This window comes from Lissotriton vulgaris, chromosome 7 (genome assembly GCF_964263255.1).
Source record: "Lissotriton vulgaris chromosome 7, aLisVul1.2, whole genome shotgun sequence".
Taxonomy (NCBI): Eukaryota; Metazoa; Chordata; class Amphibia; order Caudata; family Salamandridae; genus Lissotriton; species Lissotriton vulgaris.
Genome location: NC_141695.1, coordinates 482,017,691 through 482,037,918, shown reverse-complemented (window position 1 = coordinate 482,037,918; position 20,228 = coordinate 482,017,691). Strand labels below are relative to the sequence as shown.

General features: G+C 44.0%; 1 protein-coding gene across 1 annotated transcript in view; it reads left to right on the top strand.

Annotated features, from left to right (window-relative positions):
* Nucleotides 1-20,228, top strand: part of ABCC3 (ATP binding cassette subfamily C member 3) — a 624,389-nt gene that overhangs the window by 313,744 nt on the left and 290,417 nt on the right. The window contains exons 6-7 of the mRNA XM_086930544.1: nt 1,127-1,188; nt 10,077-10,208. Of these exons, the coding sequence (XP_086786670.1) occupies nt 1,127-1,188; nt 10,077-10,208 (194 nt within the window). The remainder of the gene's footprint in view (nt 1-1,126; nt 1,189-10,076; nt 10,209-20,228) is intronic.

Here is a 20,228-nt window from a genome sequence, read left to right as displayed (position 1 = left end):
TTTTGACAGGTACATTAATAGTGAACATTAGAGAGAACTTCCCCTAGGAGTTATGTCATTTCCCTGTGTACACGTGACGTAATGCACCACACTGCTAGTCACCAGTTGAACATTGTGATTTGCTTTCACAGCACCATTGAAGAAAGAGGAAGTGCTAACCCCATGACTGATATTTATATCAGACGTCCGCAAGCCGTTGCTGACTACAACTTCCATGTTATGGGCCCTTTTCAGAGTTTCTAGAAATCATACTTCATTGTTATTTGTAAGTATGGAAAGAGAAAGCACAAACGCAAAGTCTTGCTATTTACCATGAGAATAGCATAGCTTTGTTAAGGGCAGTCACAGATGCACAACATTATTTTGTGTCTTACTTTTGTACCGCTTATGTCGAAGCAAAGAACTATGCAAAATGTGTGTACCCACTTTACAAAGAGATGCTTCATATACCTAAATTAGACAATCCTCTCTATTGTACTGACATATCTTTCTCATTAGAGAAACCAGGAAGTGGGCATAGTATTACCTACACAGCTGATTCTGAAAATGCCTGCTCATGGATGTTTCATGCGCATATACTGCACGGAGGTAGACAGGGAACAAGGCTCATTTTTTTAGATGTGCTCCCATCATTCATGTAGGTGCAGGACAGTGATCCTTCAAAGAGATAGACAATCAGTTCTATTGGAAAACTAAGTATTGGGTGTCGTCCAATACTTCTCCATTTATGAAGAGTTTGCTCTACCCATGCAAAGGTCATGAATAAAAGAATTTCATGTTTTGCAGGCTGGGCAAATACTCGGATCAGCAAAATGACCAACCCTAGGATCTATAGGGATTAGAGCAAACTTTTTATCTACAACACAAAATGCGAGGAGAAGTTTTAAAGGGGCAAGGGACGAACTAACCTCATTTACAGTCTTCTTCTTTTTACAACTACAACTGAGCTGTCTACAAGCTGAACGAATGTTTGTTGACTCTATTTTTAATATTGCCCATCGATGTAAGTGTTATTGATAAATATTTAGATTCTAAACTTTTTTGCTGCTTTGCTTGAATTTTTTTAACTTGAATTTTGTATATCTGAAGACAAATGTACCCAATCTTCTTTTTTATTTCGTTGTAGAACCAATCCCCTGAATCGAGCGCAAGTTTTCTCTCGAGGGTTACATTCTGGTGGTTTACACGGTAGGAATGTCTTTTTATTCATCACAGCATACTAATATTGAAATGTCGTTTGCTGTTCACAGATAATGTGCATAAGCTATTATTTGTATAGGTGAATAAGTGCCACCTATTAAAACACTGTGCCATTTTGTATTAGATCTTGAGTCGCTCCTTCCCTATATCGATATTGTTTCTACATCCAATGTATGCAATCTATTATATGCTGCTTCTTCCCAGCCTCGAAATTTCTTGGGTGTTCTTATGGGCATGTATGTCAGTAGATGCTTATCGAAATCTCGACCTACAAAAACATCATAACTACTATATAGACTATCAATATTTGGTAAATTAGGTATACATTTAGTGTTCCGAGTCAAACATCCTATGTTATACATACAACCAAGGGAATAGGAAGGCTACTTCAAATCGCTCTACATTAATTCTGCCCAGTGACTTAACAGTTTTCAGCTTCTCTCTTGAGGATACATCAGCAGCAATCCGCTCCCAAAGGGTGGGAAAGGACCTAGGGCTGGACAAGATTCCTTCTGATATGTTCCACTTCAAGCTCTCAATCTGGGTGCCATATATTATTACTGTTTCAAATGATAAGCTGCAGGCGAACCTATTTCACTTGAAATAGTGCAGAAATTGTGGCAATAGATAAAATAGGGCGTCATAATATCCAAAATAACGACTGCCCTTTGAATCTGCTCAGCAATTTACAGAAAATCTTCTGCAAAAAAGTTCTGGGCCAACTTGCATCTTGAACAAAGAATAGCAATGCCATTTTCCATCTCCAAGTAAGATTTAGACGAAATGTTGTCTACCAGGCCTTCAGCCTTCTTATAGCCAAAGAGAAGACAGTGGATGTTGAAGGCGGCACACTCTATGTTGCCTTCATTGATTTATGAGTGGCATTTAATCTAGTTCCAAGGGCAAAACTGTATGAGGTTTTAGCCGATATAATCCTCCCATCTAATTTGTTAAATATGATCATGTGCCTGCACGAGGGGTCTTATGCTAGGGTTTGGTGGAGCCCAAATGTGGAACTAACGGACCAGATTGATGTAGCCAAAGGAATTCACCAAGGCTGTGTTCTGACCTCCACTCTTCCTCTTGTTTATAAATAAATGTATAGACCTCTTGTTGAACTGTGTCAATGACTCCACATCTTTGGCATGTAAAAAGGTGCCAGTTTTCAGATTTGTAGGTTGCACCTTGCTGCTTTCTGAAACACACTTTGCCCTCCAGTCAGTTATTGATAGGATCGAGCTTTTTTGTGACACCTATGCGCTCGAGATAAGTTTATTGTTTATTCTACCAAAAAGAAATTGGATGTTACCTTTAGTCTAGGCGGCACTCGATTAGGGAAAGTAACAGAATTTGATTACCTGAGGATTAGGTTGGTGAACGAGTCTTGAGGACCCCAGGTCCAAAAGAGTCATTCATTAATTATTCAAAGAGAATCTGCTATGGTGAGTTTTTTCAAAAGAGGGCCATTCCCCTGCGATCCAGTCCTGAGATCCAGTCCTATAATGCCCAGTTTAGGAGTGCAACTCTGTATGGCGCCGAATGGTTGGTCCTGTTCATTTCTTCTCTACTTGGTGTGGGTGAAAACAGCTTTTTAAGGGCCATTGTTAGCTTGTGCTATGGGACCCTGATTTTGCACCCAGACTGGACATGCCATTAAGCCTATCACAGACCTGGCAAAATTGCTACCCCTAATGTATTGGCTTTGGGTATGGTCTACTGAGATTTTAAATCCTTATGAGTGAGAATTTGTATTTAAAACATTCACACTGAATTCATTGTTTAGGACATATAAAGCAGACCTTCATCAGGTTGAGGCTGTGAAATGTTTGGAATGATCCACCAGATTTTAAAAGCACCACTAAAGGTATTATTAAACAGGTATATTGGCCACATTTTATCACACAAAGCAGACTCTCTGATTCCACAGCCAGCAGGACCAAAGCTGTTTTTGTGCACAAAAATAAATTTAAATTAGAGGACGCTTGGATTATAGCCACCCTAAGTTCCCTTTTTCTGCAGTTTGACATGGTGTTCTTCTCCATGCCATATATACATCTTCGTGGCACTCGTTAACTGTTAGGTTGAAGCTCTTTCTGGCCTGCTACGCAGATGAATTGGCTGAGTATTTCTTATTCTTCTGCAGGGCCATAGCGAGACTTGGTGGATCGCACCAACGTGTTTCTTCTTGGGGTTCTTTGTTCGTGTGAACTCACTGAGAATTTTTAAAACTGACACTAGGGTGGCTGTAGTGATTGCAGTGGTCACATTTATCATGTCCATGTTGCTGATACACCAGAAGTTTATAGGGTATGCATAGACTTCAATGTTACGTTGCAGCAAATGCTGTACCCAATTATTCATTATTGTTCGCTAATGGATTAGATGAACGGTCATTGCTAGAAGGTCGTTGTTGCATCAACTATTTTTTGGTTTTTACTATCTTTATTTAGCATTTTGAGAACCAAAAATAAGACACAGTTCAACGTCATTGTAATTAACAGGGAAGACAAGTTACAGGAGGAGTCTACACACACCATCTCCCAAAATTGTACATAATAAGTAACAAAGCGAAGTCTCGCATCGCCCCAATGTACAGGTCTTAAATGCCTGCCTCATCATGACAGTCCCTCCGTAACAGTGACCAATAGTATGCAGGAAAACTAAAAAATAAATTTTCCACCATAGTGCATTGTTGTAGCACGAGGAAGAAGTCACAAAGGAAAATAGTTTGGTCTGGGTGTAGCACTCTCTGATTCTGAGGAGGGCAGGGTAAGTTTGAGGACATACAGTTAGAGAAGTGATATGCCTTTGCACCTTACATTGGAGAGAGATATAATGATTCTTTGGGTGTCTCCTCTCTTTGAAAAGCTTGGTGTGCTGAGGGGTGCCCGGCCTAGTGTAGTGCCTCACCTATCTGGTATGTATCTTGCCTCGGTCAAGGCAAACCTTTCCAAATAATTCTCATTAGATCTCAAATCACCATTGTCATAAAGATCCCTCATTCTGAGAGATCAACCACTGTCCAAGTAGAAAGAGCCAGGGTGACTCCCACCCAGTGGGAAATCTGGATTGGGCCTGAGAGGAGTGAGATGAAAAGGGTAAGATGGGAATGGTCACCTCCCTCAAACCCACTGTCATTAGGCTAGCAGGATAGATCCCATCTGGAGAGGTGGGGGGTCTGGCACAACAGTCTCAGAGGAGGCTGTCCAGAGGAGTTGGGGAAAAAAGCCTGTTCAACCTAAATCCCAGGCTTTTTGTCAGGGTTATGATTCCACTCTAGTGAGGGTCGGAGTTGTCCCACTATGAAGTAAGTAGGGATATCTGGAATCGCTAGGCCCCCCTCTACTGTTGGATGATATAAAGTTGCTCCAGCTACTCATGGCAATTTGCCTCCCCAGACAAATCTGAATATTTTATTGTGAATCTGTATCGGTTTGGGAATGGTGAGGAGGAGGGTCTGGAGAAGACAAAGCAAGCGGGCATAAAGTTAATTTTAAGGCAATTAAGCCACCCCACCCATCAAATCTCTAATTTGCCACATTGATAGAGCTCTTTGAAAAGACTGTTGAGAAGAGGTGGTTTGTTTCAGTCATAGAGGGTTTTTATGTGTGATGGCTGTTGGACCCCAAGGTATGTTATTGCTGATGTTGCCCATTGGAAACCCTGTCTTTGAACGGGCTCCCCGAGGCAATCACAGAGATCAGTGACCTCCATGCCCCAACATTTAGAAAAGTGAATCTTAAAGCCTGATACCTGTGCAAATGAGGGAATAGAGGATTCAGCATCTGCGATGAAGCATAAGGTATCATCTGTGAAGAGAGACAGCTAAGCCTTCTGTTGCCAATATGCATAATGCAGAGCTCTGTGTTGCGCTTGGTCTTTGCCATTAGAGGCTCCATGGTTAGAGTGAAAATGGGGGGAGACAAGGGGCACCCTTGATGGGTCCCTCTTGTAAGAGTGATGGTAGATGATAGTGAAGCCTTAAGTTTGTCTCTGGTTTCTTAAAAAAGGCTTGTATATATTTTTGCATATTTGGGTCCATCTGAGTTTTGATCAAGACCTTCCACAAATATGTCCAGTCTACCCTGTCAAACACTTTCTTAGCGTGCAGGGAGCGAAGAGACAGCAGTCAACAGGTTTGCTTGGCTGCTTCCATAGGTGCTCTGGCCAGACAAGTATTACCATTTGTTTGTCTGTTTTGCAATAAAGTCTGATTGTTGGGGTGCTATCAGAGTTGGCAAAATGTGGTGGGGCCTGGCTACTAGAATTGACATGAACATTTTCATGTTGCAGTTCAAAAGTGCAATTGGATGGTAGGAAGAGCAGGCAGTGAGGGGCTTATTGGGTTCAAAAGTACAGTGAGGTGAAACTCAAAATCGTATCACTGAATCTGACTGATGCTAAGAAAAAGTTGAATACTTGGGCCATAGCTTCGGCTAGGAATAACATGAAAGATTTATATACCATTCTGGCCCGGGGCTTTGTGTGGGGAGGTTGCTAAGTGTAGCACTGACCTCTTCCGGGCTAAGGGTGGACTTTCAGAGGTCCAGCTCTTCCCTCCTGTCCGGGGGTACATAGTTCCTGAGGTAGTCTCCTGATTTTGTTTGTCTAGGTTTTGGCCTTGATAGAGCACAGAGTAATAATCGTGAAAGATTGACATGATAACAGTAGTATTAGTGTGACCTACTCCCACCAGATGCCGGATTTCTTGCATGAAGTTGTGGGCGAAGCGTATATTAATTTTGTTGGCCAGTCAGCTTTAACCCTTACGCTTATAGTAAGGTTGACCAACATAGAGGAGTTTCATGGCTGCCTCCATCAGTAAGTGTTCCAGTTCCCTCTGATGCGTTGAAGCTCCTGCAAAGTCCTATTTGAACCCCCTTTTTATGGCTGGATTCTGCCTGTTGGAGCAGGGACTCAAGTTTCTGTTTGTGGTGCTTTGCCACCCTCTCAAAGTCTGCCGTGTGTGATAGAAGTTTCCCTCTGAATAACCACTTTCGCCGTGCCCCATAGACTCACTGAGGTCATTTTTTGCGAAAGAGTGTTTGACTGCATCTTTTATGCAAGCACATAGGGTCGGATCATGAAATACAATCTCGTTCATGACCCAGGGTTGAGGAGCAACTCTTGCTCCTCAACAAGAGTTGAGGTTCACTGGGACTGATATCTACTCTCACTGGGGCGTGATCAGAAAGAACCTTAACATCTATGAAAGAGTCAAATAGACAAGGGAGTAGTGATCTAGGATATTTAAAAATAATCAGTACAGGATTGCACCATATGGACTCTAGAGTAGAACATGTATTCTTGTTCGCCTGGGTGGTGGTGGTGCCCAGCATTGACTTGAGCGAGGTGAAGTAGGCCATGGGTTAGGGCCGGAGGCAGCAGGGGTTCCCCATGTCAAGTATGGGATCGGTTGGAACTAGGGTTTAGGGTGACATTGAGATCTCCACCAAGGAGGATAGCTCCTCTTGTGAAGAAGGAGACCCTCAGGTAGCGATCAGAAGAAAATGCCTCTCTCTCACCATTAGGGCCGTAGACAGTGAAAAATGTAACGTTCCCACCAAGATGCCCTCTTTGTCTCTATAGGTTCTGTCTTGGTGGAAAGTAGTCCCCATCAGAGGAGGACCGCTAGCCCTCTAGTTTTGTTAATTTTGAAGGAATTGTATTGGGTGCGATACCAATAGGAATGCAAGCGCCTACTGTTGTCTTTGAGCAAGTGGGTTTCTTGTAAGAGGGTAACTTCTACTTTATGCCGATGCAGCCAATTTATCAGCACCCTACGCTTAAGTGGAGTTTTAAAGCCCTGGACATTTAAGGTGATAATGTGGAGGGTGGTCATATGCAAGTGGGTGGTGTAGCCACAACCTTTTGAATTGCAACGGGAATGGTATGTGTCCAAGGTAAAGTAAAGAAAATATGTATTTGTTGGACATCCCTCCAAGAGATAAGGGGCCAGCTCCTGACAAGTCACAGGCCCCTCTAACCCCCAGTTACTGTCACAGTTAGATGTGGTGAATCAACGTCCACAAAAACAGACCCCTCTGTGCGCTGCACCTCCAGGTAGCCTTCGGAGTGGTAACCTCACGACACCCAGAGAGTTCAAGCTGGGGTGTCATCATGAGAACAGGCACATTCTTGTACCCCTTGGGCCTTACTTTTCTGTTTACCCTTCTTCTTCCTAATTGATCACATTGTCTCGAAGCGCCAATCTCCTACTCAATCCATGAGCAGTAGTTTGGTCTAGTCACGGGGAGTCTCTGAGTCTGAAAGGGAAGGTATTTTCAAACCCTCTCATGCCGCCACTGTCATGTGGACTACAATCCTCTTTTCCTGGAAGCCAAAGTGGAGGTAAAGCTGAAAGCCCCACCTATAGGGGATCTTATTGGCTCGGAGATGCTGGGTCACATCCTTGAACTATCTGTGTTGGGCCAGTGCGAGAGCGGAAACGTCTTGGTAGATGCCAACTGTATACCCACGAATGCCAACTGTATACTCACGAAACACTATAGGTAAAGGACGCGTCGTAAATGCACTGCGGGGTAACATCTTGTTGTCTGGCCTCCCTCATCAATTGTTCTGTCATATGGAAGTAGTGAACTCTGGTTAGAGTATCCAGTTCCAAATTCTTCTGCTGCTGAAATGAGGAGAACACTCTATGGGTACAATTGAGGAGCACTGGTTGATCATCAGGCAGATGTAGAAGATAGGTGAAAAGAGCCTGAACGTGCGCCTCAAGATCTGCTTAATGAAGAAGCTATGATGGCACTTTATTTCGCAGTGAGCGGTTTTCCAAGTTGTTCAACTTATCTTAAAGTATCTTGTGACTTCGTTCAGCATTTCAATATGTGATGTTCGATCCATATTGTTCAACGTGGGACCATTGATAGTAGCCTCTACAGTAGCCAGGTGAGAGTGTGTTTGTCGCAAGGATTGGTCCAGGTCAGAAATGGCTCTGTTGAAATCCTGACAAAGTGACACCATGGCTTTGCGAAACTCAACTGATAACATTTGAAAGTCCTACTTAGTCACTGGGTCATACGCATCTGGGCTCACCATCGGATTCATAAATGATGTCGAGAAGCCATGGCCATGCAGACAGAGGGATCCGCTTTTTGAAGCATGTCCCTGATGGAGGTGGTGCAAGTGGACTTTTTGTTCGCCAGTCGTACCAGGCACACCAGCACCGGACACCCTTGGGCAACAAAACTGGAACAGCCCGGTAGCCCTCATAAGAATGCAGTATCTATAGGTGGCATGTTGCCTAACAAGCCGAATTCAGAGCATGAAGGGTACTCTCCATGGGCAGTGAGTGTAGGATAGGCACTGTAGGGAAAACAGCCTGTATTGGGCCCACTACAGCGCTAGGTCGGTGATGGTGCTGCTTCAACTGTAATCCCCTTCAAAGGTATTCACCATCATTACCAACCCCAGAGTCTACATGCCAGGGTGTATCCAACGGTCAAGATGTTGTAGCGCTTTATCATTCACAGCACCGGATTTAGCAAGGGAACTCCCAACTCGTCCCTCTCAGGTCTATTTGCAGCACAGCATCAGGTGGGGGCCTTAGTCTGGCGAAGTGCGTGTGAGCTCCCACTTCCGAGACCCAGGATTGTCTAGGCCACCACAGCATCAGGGTGTAACAGCAGGAAGGTTGAGCAAGTATGATGAATAGGCTGAAGCCTTCAATCTCCTCCACCAATCTCTTTGCAGGCGAGAGGCCCCTCAAAGGTCGCCCTCATGTGGGCACGTGACTTTACTCATGGCTCCTGTTGCTGGGCGATAGGCCTAAGGTGAGGCAGAAGTCCAAGGTGCCGCCACGCCATCCCCCATGCACCCGCTGTTGGCGCTGCTGGGTACCTGTCGCACCCACCAGACCAGTCCCTACCTCCAACTCAAGGGTGGTGCGCTGCGGCTTGGGCGCCGAGTGGTACCTCAGGTCCGCCAATGAGGCAGCCAGAAGTTTCGTCAGTTGCCGGCACCTAGGGACCCCTTCCTGGGTCTTATATGCCAAAGATTCACCAGGCCGGGGGGGGGTGGGGTGGGGTGGGAGAGAGAGGTTCCTGGGTGAAGCTCAGCGGACACATGTTGTGTCTGGTCTCCTCCCTGGCCACGCCCCTGATTCGAATATTTGTAATACTTTTAATATATTATTGTTATAAAGTCTTTATTTATGTTGATGAATAGTTTTTACTCGCCATCGATTTTTAGAACGTGAATTTGCATTTTTATGTAATATGTTTTACCTTTTGTACATGTCAATAAATTGCTAAATTCGAATTGACACCAAAGAAAGAAAGACAGCTAAAATACTTATTTTGGCTCTGGTAAGAAGCCACACATTGCATCAAGCATCTACAGCCCTCAGGAGTAGAATTTAGATAGTTGTATTCCGAGCAGACAATGGTACATGTTGCACATTTATCTGCAATATATCTTTATAAAGAGACAAAAGGAATGTCTGGTGTCTTACTGTACAAACATGTTTATAACATTTCAAAGCATAAGAGTTCGTACTGCATGATTAGTCTAGTGACATTAATAATTGCATGCGTATTAGGTGAGCATAAATGCCGACCTGTCAATTTAGACTTGAATCAGACCCAAATATGTTTTGATATTGCCCATCAGCTCATGTGTGTAAATGACCCATCAGCTCATGTGTGTTTTGTAAGTGAGCCCAGCAAGTAAGGATTGACTGGATCTTGCGTCAATAAAGAAATTGTACGTGAACAGAGGTGGACGAGAACCACATACTGACCTTTCAAGTGCAATTCCCTCTCCCATACAGCAAAGTAGCAATAGATTGCTGGATGTTTGATGGATGATGTTCTAATATCCTTGTAATCAGTTATCTTGTGTCTGCTTTCATACAGAATGGCCATTCTCGGTTATAAGAGACCCCTCGAAGATAAAGATTTGTGGCCTCTGAATGAAGATGACACTTCAAAGGTGGTTGTTGAAAAGTTAATCGAAAAGTGGGAAAAAGAAAAATTGAAATGTAAAGGGTAAGTGTTTACATTATTACGCATGTTAATTATTTACTTGGAATCTTTAACATGACATAAGTGTCTGCTAGAGACGGATTCTCAGCAGAAAAATGCTTGTTACTCCAAAGAGAAGTGTAATTATTTACACAACCTTCTGTAACAATTACAAATGTGGTTACAAAATGCTTCCTGGGGTCTCACTGAATGTAATTTATTTCTAGAAGAAAATGAAAAGAGGAAGGGTTTGAGGAGAAATTTGGTGTCTTATTAGCTTAGGTAAATGTGCAAGGAATTAGGGCAATAACTATCTTAAAGGCATCTGCAGTGGCGGTGACAGTTTCAGTGATTTTCATCAAGTTCTGTTGCATGTTGTAGTTATAAAAATCAACAAGCATTCGCAAAGTCAGTATGTCTCTTATTTAAAGGTGTGAGAAGATCAATTGGCTTTGTCAGTTGTTGTTCCAAATGTTTCTAGCGCCCCAAAACACATGCAGGCACATGCACGCTTCTGGGCCGCTTTATCATGCTACAAGGTGTATGCAAATGCTTTGAGGTGTATGCAAATTAGGCCTGGGTTGTAAATTCTGTCCCGCTTGCGGAATTTGGGCAATTTCGTGTTCTGCGGAGAACACGAAATTGCCCAAAATTCTGCGTTCCACTACTTCGCGAAATGTTTTGCTTGTTCGCGTTCTCAAAATGCGTGTTCGCGAGATATTTCCCTCCGAGCTTGCAAACAGCGTTCACGAACAGTAAAAAAGCATTGCAAACAAGCAATTCAGCATGTTTGCGGAATTTATGCGCGTTCGCAGAGATTTTTTACCGTTTTGCGGAGATTTGCGTAACACGATTACATAAATTCCGCCTATCCCTAATGCAAATGCTTTCAGTTTATGTTCGCATGATGTGCTGGTGTTCAATTTCTGCTTTATTATTCTGACAGTAGATAAAAAGAAAAAAAATATGAAGGACTGCGTAAAAAAAAAGTTAGCAGCCCGTTAGCACTTTAAAGCTACCGGGCCATGCATTGTAATACAAAGGAGAAAAAAATATTTGATTGGGATGGGGAGGTTCAGGGTGGAGTTCATAGCTAGTCTGGAGGCAGGACGAGGTTGGTTTTCAGTTTACCACCATTTGAGGGGGCTGGAATCCCTAAGAAAAAATTAAATGCTCTTCCCTAAAAATACAATATTTATAGTGGATTTGAAGTATACTGCGCTGTGGGCTAACATCAAGGCTGAAACAAAGGTTCGAGGCATGTGGGCGGCGAAAAACAATCTGACGATGGAGAGGATGCCAATTCCCACTGTAGTCCAAGGGAGGAGCCACCTATCTCGTGATACTTCGAAGACTCTTCCAGGACAACAAGGTGCAATCATCCGGACCCAACACTAGGCGACGATCTATGCACAGATATGAATGTCAGCAGCCCTACATGCCAAGAACAGATGCATACTGCTAAGTAGCATATTCCTTCCTTTGTATGGTATGTATTTGGGTGTGTCTGTCTGACTGTGTGTATATGCATGCACAAGTTAGTATGCTGTCTTCATACCAGACAGTTAATGCATTCTGTAGGCAAGACCTAAAAAGGGACAGAAAAGAAGCCAGTCAAATAAAAACATGAATGTGCTTCTCAGCAGCTTCCTCATTATCATGGAGACCTGTAATAATTATAGATGGAAGTATTTTCTTTACCCAATGTATTTTCCAAATTATATTCGTGCATTGTGTTCTATCTACTCAATGAGGAGATCAGATAGGAAAGGAGTGATTGATGCTTGGCATTCCTCACCCCTCCTTTGAAGGGAAGCCCCCTCGAACAGCCCGCAGAAGGTCCATCACATAGCCTTAAACACTTTGGGCATGAGCTGGGCAGAAGAGCCTTTGAAGAGTACATCATTTGTTTCCCAGGGGCCAGGAAGGCAGGAGCTGCAGCAGTTTTTGCTTTAGAGATGCTTTAATGACAAAATAAGTGCTAAACTATACCTGACTTTAGCCTTTGAGACCCACAGCCCCCTCCCATTGATCTTTCCTGGAGTGACATTGTGGCAACCAGCATTATCAATACCCTGCATCTTTACAACATGATGGGATTTTGATTTTTTTGTGAGGCCTATTAAGTGGGTATAGCTGCAACAGCAATCTCATTCATCAACATTTCTTTAGGCCCTATTGTGAATTTCCAGGACCCCTAAAATTAGGAACTTGATTAGCGAGCAGGCTTTAGGTTTTAATGGTATTTATCTCGAGGGAGACTTGCCTACTAGATGGCCCTCCGAACTCATAAACCTATTATTGCCCTCCCTTGCTCCCTCTCTCTATACTACTGGAGGTAAATGTTTGTGATAATTTAGTTTGGGTTCAGTGACTAAATATCGAGGGACATTATATAGAATGCCCAAAATATCGACTTCAAAATATCGAAGTACAGAATATAGAATCCCTATGTACAAACAGGTAAGTACTAAAATATCGAATCCAAAATATAGAATGGTAAAATATAGTTAACTAAGATATCGAAACTTTTAAATGTATTAAAAATATTATAAAAGTAATTAAATATTAAAAACAAATAAAACATACCCAAAATAATGTAAAAAAGCTTAAAATATAAAAATAATGAATGTAATATAAATAAAAGTAAAGATTTTGTTGGATAGTGAGAGTGTAAAAATTACTATTCCCACTCCAGTGAGTGTAACAGTAGGGAAAGCGTTGGATAGCATAGGGGTAACAATTACTATTGCCACTCCAGTGAGTGCAACAGTAGGGAAAACGTTGTATAGCGAAGGGTTAAAATTACTATACCCACTCCAAAGAGTGCAACAGTAGGGAAAGCGTTGGATAGCGTAGGGGTAAAAATTACTATTCCCACTCCAGTGAGTGCAACAGTAGAGAAAGCATTGGATAGCGTAGGGGTAAAAATGACTATTCCCACTCCAGTGAGTGCAACAGTAGGGAAAACGTTGGATAGCGTAGGGGTAAAAATTACTATTCCCACTCTAGTGAGTGCAACAGTAGGGAAAGCGTTGGATAGCGGGAGGGTAAAAATTACTATTCCCACTCCAGTGAGTGCAACAGTAGGGATAGCGTTGGATAGCGTAGGGGTAACAATTACTATTTCCACTCCAGTGAGTGCAACAGTAATTGTTGGTAGCAGTCGCTCCCCCACGCTCCCTGCTCAGATTGGTATCGTTGTGCTGCGATCCTACCCTGACCTGCTGCTTTACTATTCGGCTGGCCCCTGTCCTCATAATCACTGTAGCGTGATCAACATTACATAGATTATAAGTGATTTTCTGCGCGTTTTTGCCGACTTGAGCTCTGTAGTAAAATTATACACTGCTGAAACGCTATTTATGTGTTATTGCTTACCTGATTAACTAATCGTTTCACTGTTGCGCTTTTGAACTCATTGTGTCAATATATCATTTGGCTTTGTGCGTGTGTGTACTTTCGTTTCCGCTGCCATTTTGTTGTTGTTGTGCCTGGAAGCCCGTCCTCTACAGCCCGCCCCGCCTCCCAGCTGAGCCTCCCTCCCACTGACTCCATAGCCTGCTCCCGTACTCGGAAGCGCTGTGACCGTCCCGACGCTGTTGGTAGCGGTCGCTCCCCCACGCTCCCTGCTCAGATTGGTATTGTTGTGCTGCGATCCTACCCTGACCTGTTGCTTTACTATTCGGCTGGCCCCTGTCCTCATAATCACTGTAGCGCGATCAGCATTACATAGATTATAAGTGATTTTCTGCGCGTTTTTGCCGACTTTAGCTCTGTAGTAAAATTATACGCTGCTGAAACGCTATTTATGTGTTATTGCTTCCTGCTTAACTAATCGTTTCACTGTTGCGCTTTTGCACTCATTGTGTCAATATATCATTTGGCTTTGTGCGTGTGTGTACTTTCGTTTCCGCTGCTATTTGTTGTTGTTGTGCCTGGAAGCCCGTCCTCTACAGCCCACCCCGCCTTTCAGCTGAGCCTCCCTCTCCCCTCCCCCTCTACTATCTACATATGACAGATGCTTTTACGTGCAGCGTTCACGCGCAGCGATCGCGCCCCATGCGCGCCGAAGGTGTGCCAAAAGTAAGCCCGTCTACGCCAGTCCGCGCATGGCCCGCGCCCAGCGCCAGACCCCCTGGCCCTCGCACACCGCACTCCTCCCGCATAACGTATGACGCCGCCTCCCTCCTTGTCCTTAACCCCGGATGCACACCTCAATGCTACGAAGCTGCCCCGGGACATACCCACGGTCCTTTCGCCTGCCACTCCTGCAAATTTACCAGCATCAAGACCCATACCACTTCCACTAACCCCAAACACAGCTCCGACTGAACACCCGCTCGGTCCACAGACACGCCACCGAACTCTGGGATCTTCTCGACACTACATCACCGGACGTCGCCTTCCTTACTGAAACATGGATGAACGCATCATCAACACCCGACATCGCCATAGCCATCCCGGACAATTACAAGATCATCCGAAAAGACCGCACCGTCCAAACAGGAGGAGGCATCGCCATCGTCCATAAGAACACCATCAAAATCACGACCAGCTCCGACGATAACCTTACAGCCGCCGAACACCTCCACTTCCAGATCCACACCGACTCTAGGACCACACTCAGAGGCACCCTCATCTACAGGCCTCCAGGAACCCGTAAACAATTCAGCGAAGACATCACTGACTTCATCAGTCCACATGCCCTCGCCTCCGAGAACTACATTCTACTAAGAGACCTCAACTTCCACCTGGAAAAGAAAAACAACAGCAACACCACAACCCTTCTTGACAACCTTGCCAATCTCGATCTCAAACAACTTGTTGACACACCCACCCATGTAGCCGGACATATGCTCGACCCAATCTTCACCTCCAGCAAACACATTTCCTTCGATCGCACCACAGCTCACCATTGGACGAACCACAGTTGTGTTCACTTCAGCTACAAAACCACCTCGACCCACAACCCCCCACAACCTATCCCCCCGAAGAAAATGGACCAAAATCACCACCGACCAACTCCTCACATCGCTCAACCAAAACCCACCCGCCCTCTCATCGGACCCAAACCAAGCCGCCATCAAATTCAAACAATGGATCACTCACAACGCTGACGAATTAGCTCCCTTGACAAACCATCACACCAAACTAGACAGCAAAAAGGCCCCCTGGTTCAACGATGACCTTAAGAAATCCAAAAAGCTATGCCGTACTCTCGAGAAAACATGGAGAAAAAACCCAACCACTGACAACATGACCACTTTCAAGGCAGCCACCCGCAAACACCACCAGCTGATTCGATCCACCAAGAAATCAGCACTCAAGAATCGACTCGACAACAACGGCCATAACAGCAAGGAACTATTCAACATCGTCAAAGAATTCCCCAACCCCACCGCAGCCTCTAACGACATCACTCCCTCCCAAGACCTCTGCTATTCGTTATCCTCCTTCTTCTACAACAAAATTGCCGACATACATAACAGCTTCGAAAACAGTTCCAACGAACAATCCTCACCATCCCCCTCAGAACCTAAACCGCCCTCTAACATCCTCAGCGCCTGGAACCTAATCACCACTGAAGACACCATCCGCCTAATGAACTCCATCCACTCTGGCTCGCCAACCGACCCATGTCCCCACCACATCTTCAACAAAGCAGACTCCATCATCGCTCCCGATCTCTGTGATGTCATCAACTGCTCCTTCATCTCTGCTACCTTCCCAGAAAGATGGAAACATGCCGAAGTCAGCGCCCTCCTGGAGAAACCCACAGCAGACCCCTCTGAACTTGAAAACTACCGCCTCATATCCCTCCTCCCATTCCCTGCCAAAGTAATTGAGAAAGCCGTCAATAGCCAACTCGCCGCCTTCCTCGAATCCAACAACTCCCTCGATCCTTCACAGTCCGGCTTTCGAGCCAAACACAGCACCGAAACCGCCCTCATTGCAGCAACAGACGACATCCGAACACTACTGGACAATGGAGAAACAGTGGCCCTCATTCTACTCGACCTCTCCGCCGCCTTCGACACTGTCTGCCACAGCACCCTCATACAACGCCTCAGCAACATCGGCATAAAAGGAAAAGCCTTGGACTGGATCATCTCGTTCCTAGCTGGGAGAACTCAGAGAGTCCGACTTCCCCCATTCAAATCAGAGGCCACCGAAGTCATCTGCGGTGTACCACAAGGATCATCTCTCAGTCCCACCCTCTTCAACGTTTACATGAGTCCACTCGCTTCCATCGCGCGTCAACACAACCTTAACATCATCTCCTACGCTGACGACACCCAGCTGATCCTTTCCCTCACCAAAGACCCCAACACCGCCAAAACCAATCTTCACGAAGGCATGAAAGAAGTAGCCGTATGGATGAAAAACAGCCGCCTTAAACTTAACTCAGACAAAACGGAAGTGCTCATCCTAGGATCATCCCCCTCTGCCTGGGACGACTCATGGTGGCCTTCGGATCTGGGCTCAGCACCCATACCCACAGACCACGCATGTAACCTTGGCTTCATCCTAGACTCCTCACTCTCGATGACCAAACAAGTCAACGCCGTCTCATCCTCCTGCTTCAACGTACTTCGTATGATCAAAAAAATCTTCCATTGGATCTCCGCCGAAACAAGAAAGACTGTCACCCACGCACTGGTTACAAGTCGACTTGACTACGGAAACACCCGCTACGCCGGAATTACAGCCAAATTACAGAAAAAACTCCAACGCATCCATCATCTTGGACATCCCTCGCCAAGATCACATTACCGGCCACCTGAAAGACCTCCACTGGCGTCCCGTCAACAAGAGAATAACGTTCCGTCTCCTCACCCACGCACACAAGGTCCTCTACAAACTAGGGCCCAAATGCCTCAACACTCGACTATCCTTCTACACACCCACCCGCCAACTAAGATCCTCCAATCAAGGCCTCGCCGCAGTTCACGTATACAAAGATCCACCATGGGAAGTAGATCCTTCTCCTACTTAGCGGCCAAGACCTGAAACTCACTCCCCACTCACCTCCGCCTTACACAGAACCACATCTCCTTCAGAAAAGAACTTAAAACCTGGCGATTCGATAAATAATGAACCCACTCTCCAAGCGCCTTGAGACCCTCTGGGTGAGTAGTGCGCTATATAAATTCCTGAACTTGAACTAGTGTAGGGATACAAATTACTATTCCCACTCCAGAGAGTGCAACAGTAGGGAAAGCGTTGGATAGCGGGTGGGTAAAAATTACTATTCCCACTCCAGTGAGTGCAACAGTAGCGAAAGTAATGATTTAATATTAAAAGAAATTTAAATTATCAATACCAATAAAAAATAATTTAAAAGAATCACCAATTAATACAAATTAATTACCAAATAATTAATTAATTACCCAATAATAAAAATTAATTACCAATTAATAATTATCAATTATCTATCAATACATATAAATAAAAACTAAATATTTACTGTATTACAATTAAATTACTTCCCACCCTATTCCCCTATAAACCCACGACCCGCTCCAAATAATAAATAATACAATTAACATAATTATCAATTAAACAATTAATAAAAATTAATTACCAAATAATAAAAATTAATTACCAATTAATAAATAATTATCAAGCAATTAATTATCAATACATATAAGTGAAAATAAATATTAACTTTATTACAATTAAGTTACTTCACACCCTCTTCCCCTATAAACCCACAACCCGCTCCAAATAACTAATACAATTAACATAATTATCAATTAATCAATTAATAAAAATTAATTACCAATTAATAATTAATTATCAATCAATTAATTATCTGTACATATAAATACATATTAATATTTATTTTACTATAATTAAATTACTTCACACCCTATTCCCCTATTAACCCACAACCCGCTAAGGAATTAAATAACGCAAAAATTAAATTACATAACATTCATTACTTAAAAAAAATTAAACATACATTACAAAATTAATACGTAATTTTAACAGATATACTACCATATGCAACACATTTTTTTTTCTCGATATTATGGAAATCGATATTTCAAATTCAATATTATGGGAATCAATATTTCCTACCCCAAATTCGATATTTTGGTAATTAGATATTCTGTCCTATCTATATTTTGGAGTCGATATTCTGTCCTGTCTATATTCTGGATCCTATATTTTGGTCGTTCACCGGTGAGCATGAAACATGTGAAATTTGTTGAGTACTAGGAATTAGAGTGGGCAGCTTTTAAAGGCGGTGTTTTAGATTTGGGTGTATCTGGCTTCTATGAAGTTAATGTACAAATAGCTCTGGATGGGAGCTGGAGATGTTTATTCTAGTGGATAAGAAATAAAAGGAGTGATAACTGCTACACTGTTGCATCAATGTTTACAAAGCAGAAAGAAGACAAACTTTCTTGCTAAGTAAATTCGTATACTCATTGTATCCAATTTGACTTGCACTTAAGCCACATCTATTCAGTGAGTGAGCAACACACTGAAATCACTGAAATACCATTTTCTCATAGATATATAGTACTCAGTTGAATGTGAAAGTGACGAAAAACAAACTAGAAGAAACTGATTCTGTCAACATTTTTATATTGAGCTTGTTTTAACAAATGTTCCAAAAGGTTCATAATATTTATTTTTCCCCAACCCTCCTGAAACCTTCTGCCTCCTTCTTTGTAGGTTCTCCTCTGCACCCTTTCTTCATCTGCCCGTTAAAATCCAAACTCCCGCTTTTTTCTGTTTATCACTACACTACTCCCAATTTTCATTTTTTTAGTCTGTTCCTCCCTCTTTCTCTCTTTTATCCTACAAGACCCTCTGCCCTTTCTGCCAGCCCTCTCAATGCCATTTGTGGCTCTTTCTCCTCCTCTGTCCATGCCTTTTTACTGGCCTGACCCCTTCCACATTTTCCTTTTTTATCTTTTTTCTATCTTGAAGATACTTTTTCTTCCTTTTTTATCCAACTGTCTTCTTCTGCTTCTTCCTTTCTTGTCATCTTTTTCCATTTTGGGTTGTGTAAGACATAAAAAGAAGACTACCCTGAACCAATTCTTCTTTTAACATTAACATGTTCTCTTTTTTTTTAACTTAGTTATTCTTAAAGTTTGAAATAGTAAGAAGTTGGTATTTGTATATATCAGGGGTACTCATAGTATGGCCTGCGGGCCGCCAGCGTCCCGGCAAGCCTTCCTTGACGGCCCACGGACCTTGCAGACAATCATACCTGTGCTTAAAAAAATAATTTATTAGTGTTAGCAAACACCGCCGCAGCAGCGCTTGACTCAGGGGACTCGGAGACTGATAATCACTGCTCCCCCGGCCCCCACAGAGCAGAGGCTTTGTTGTATTTCACCTCTTAGCGCCCCTGCATCTCCACTCTGACAATCACTTCTCCCCCGGCCCCCACAGAGCAGAGTGGAGATGCAGGGGCGCTAAGAGGTGAAATACGACAAAGCCTCTGCTCTGTGGGGCTGAGCGAGCGGTGATTGTCAGAGTGGAGATGCAGGGGCGCTACAACAAAGCCTCAAAAACATGTAAATGGTCTTTTAGAGACCTGCAAAGTACTTTGTTGCGGCTGTCTGTGTGTGCGCGCTGAGGAAGCTGTCTCAGCCCGGGCTGAAGGCTGACAGAGACAGACACATACACAGTGAGATGACAGAAGGGGAGGGATAGGGAGGGCAGGAAGGAGAGAGAGATCGAGAGGGAGGGCAGGAGGGAGAGGTAGGGCGGGAGGGAGAGGTAGGGCAGGAGGGCGAGGGAGGGCAGGAGGGAGAGAGAGATGGAGAGGGAGTGCAGGAGGGAGAGAGAGGGCAGGAGGGAGAGAGAGATGGAGAGGGAGGGCAGGAGTGAGAGAGAGATGGAGAGGGAGTGCAGGAGGGAGAGGGAGGGCAGGAGGGAGAGAGATGGAGAGGGAGGGCAGGAGGGAGAGGGAGGGCAGGAGAGAGAGAGAGAGATGGAGAGGGAGGGCAGGAGGGAGAGAGAGGGCAGGAGGGAGAGGGAGGCAGGAGGGAGAGCAGGAGGGCAGGATGGAGA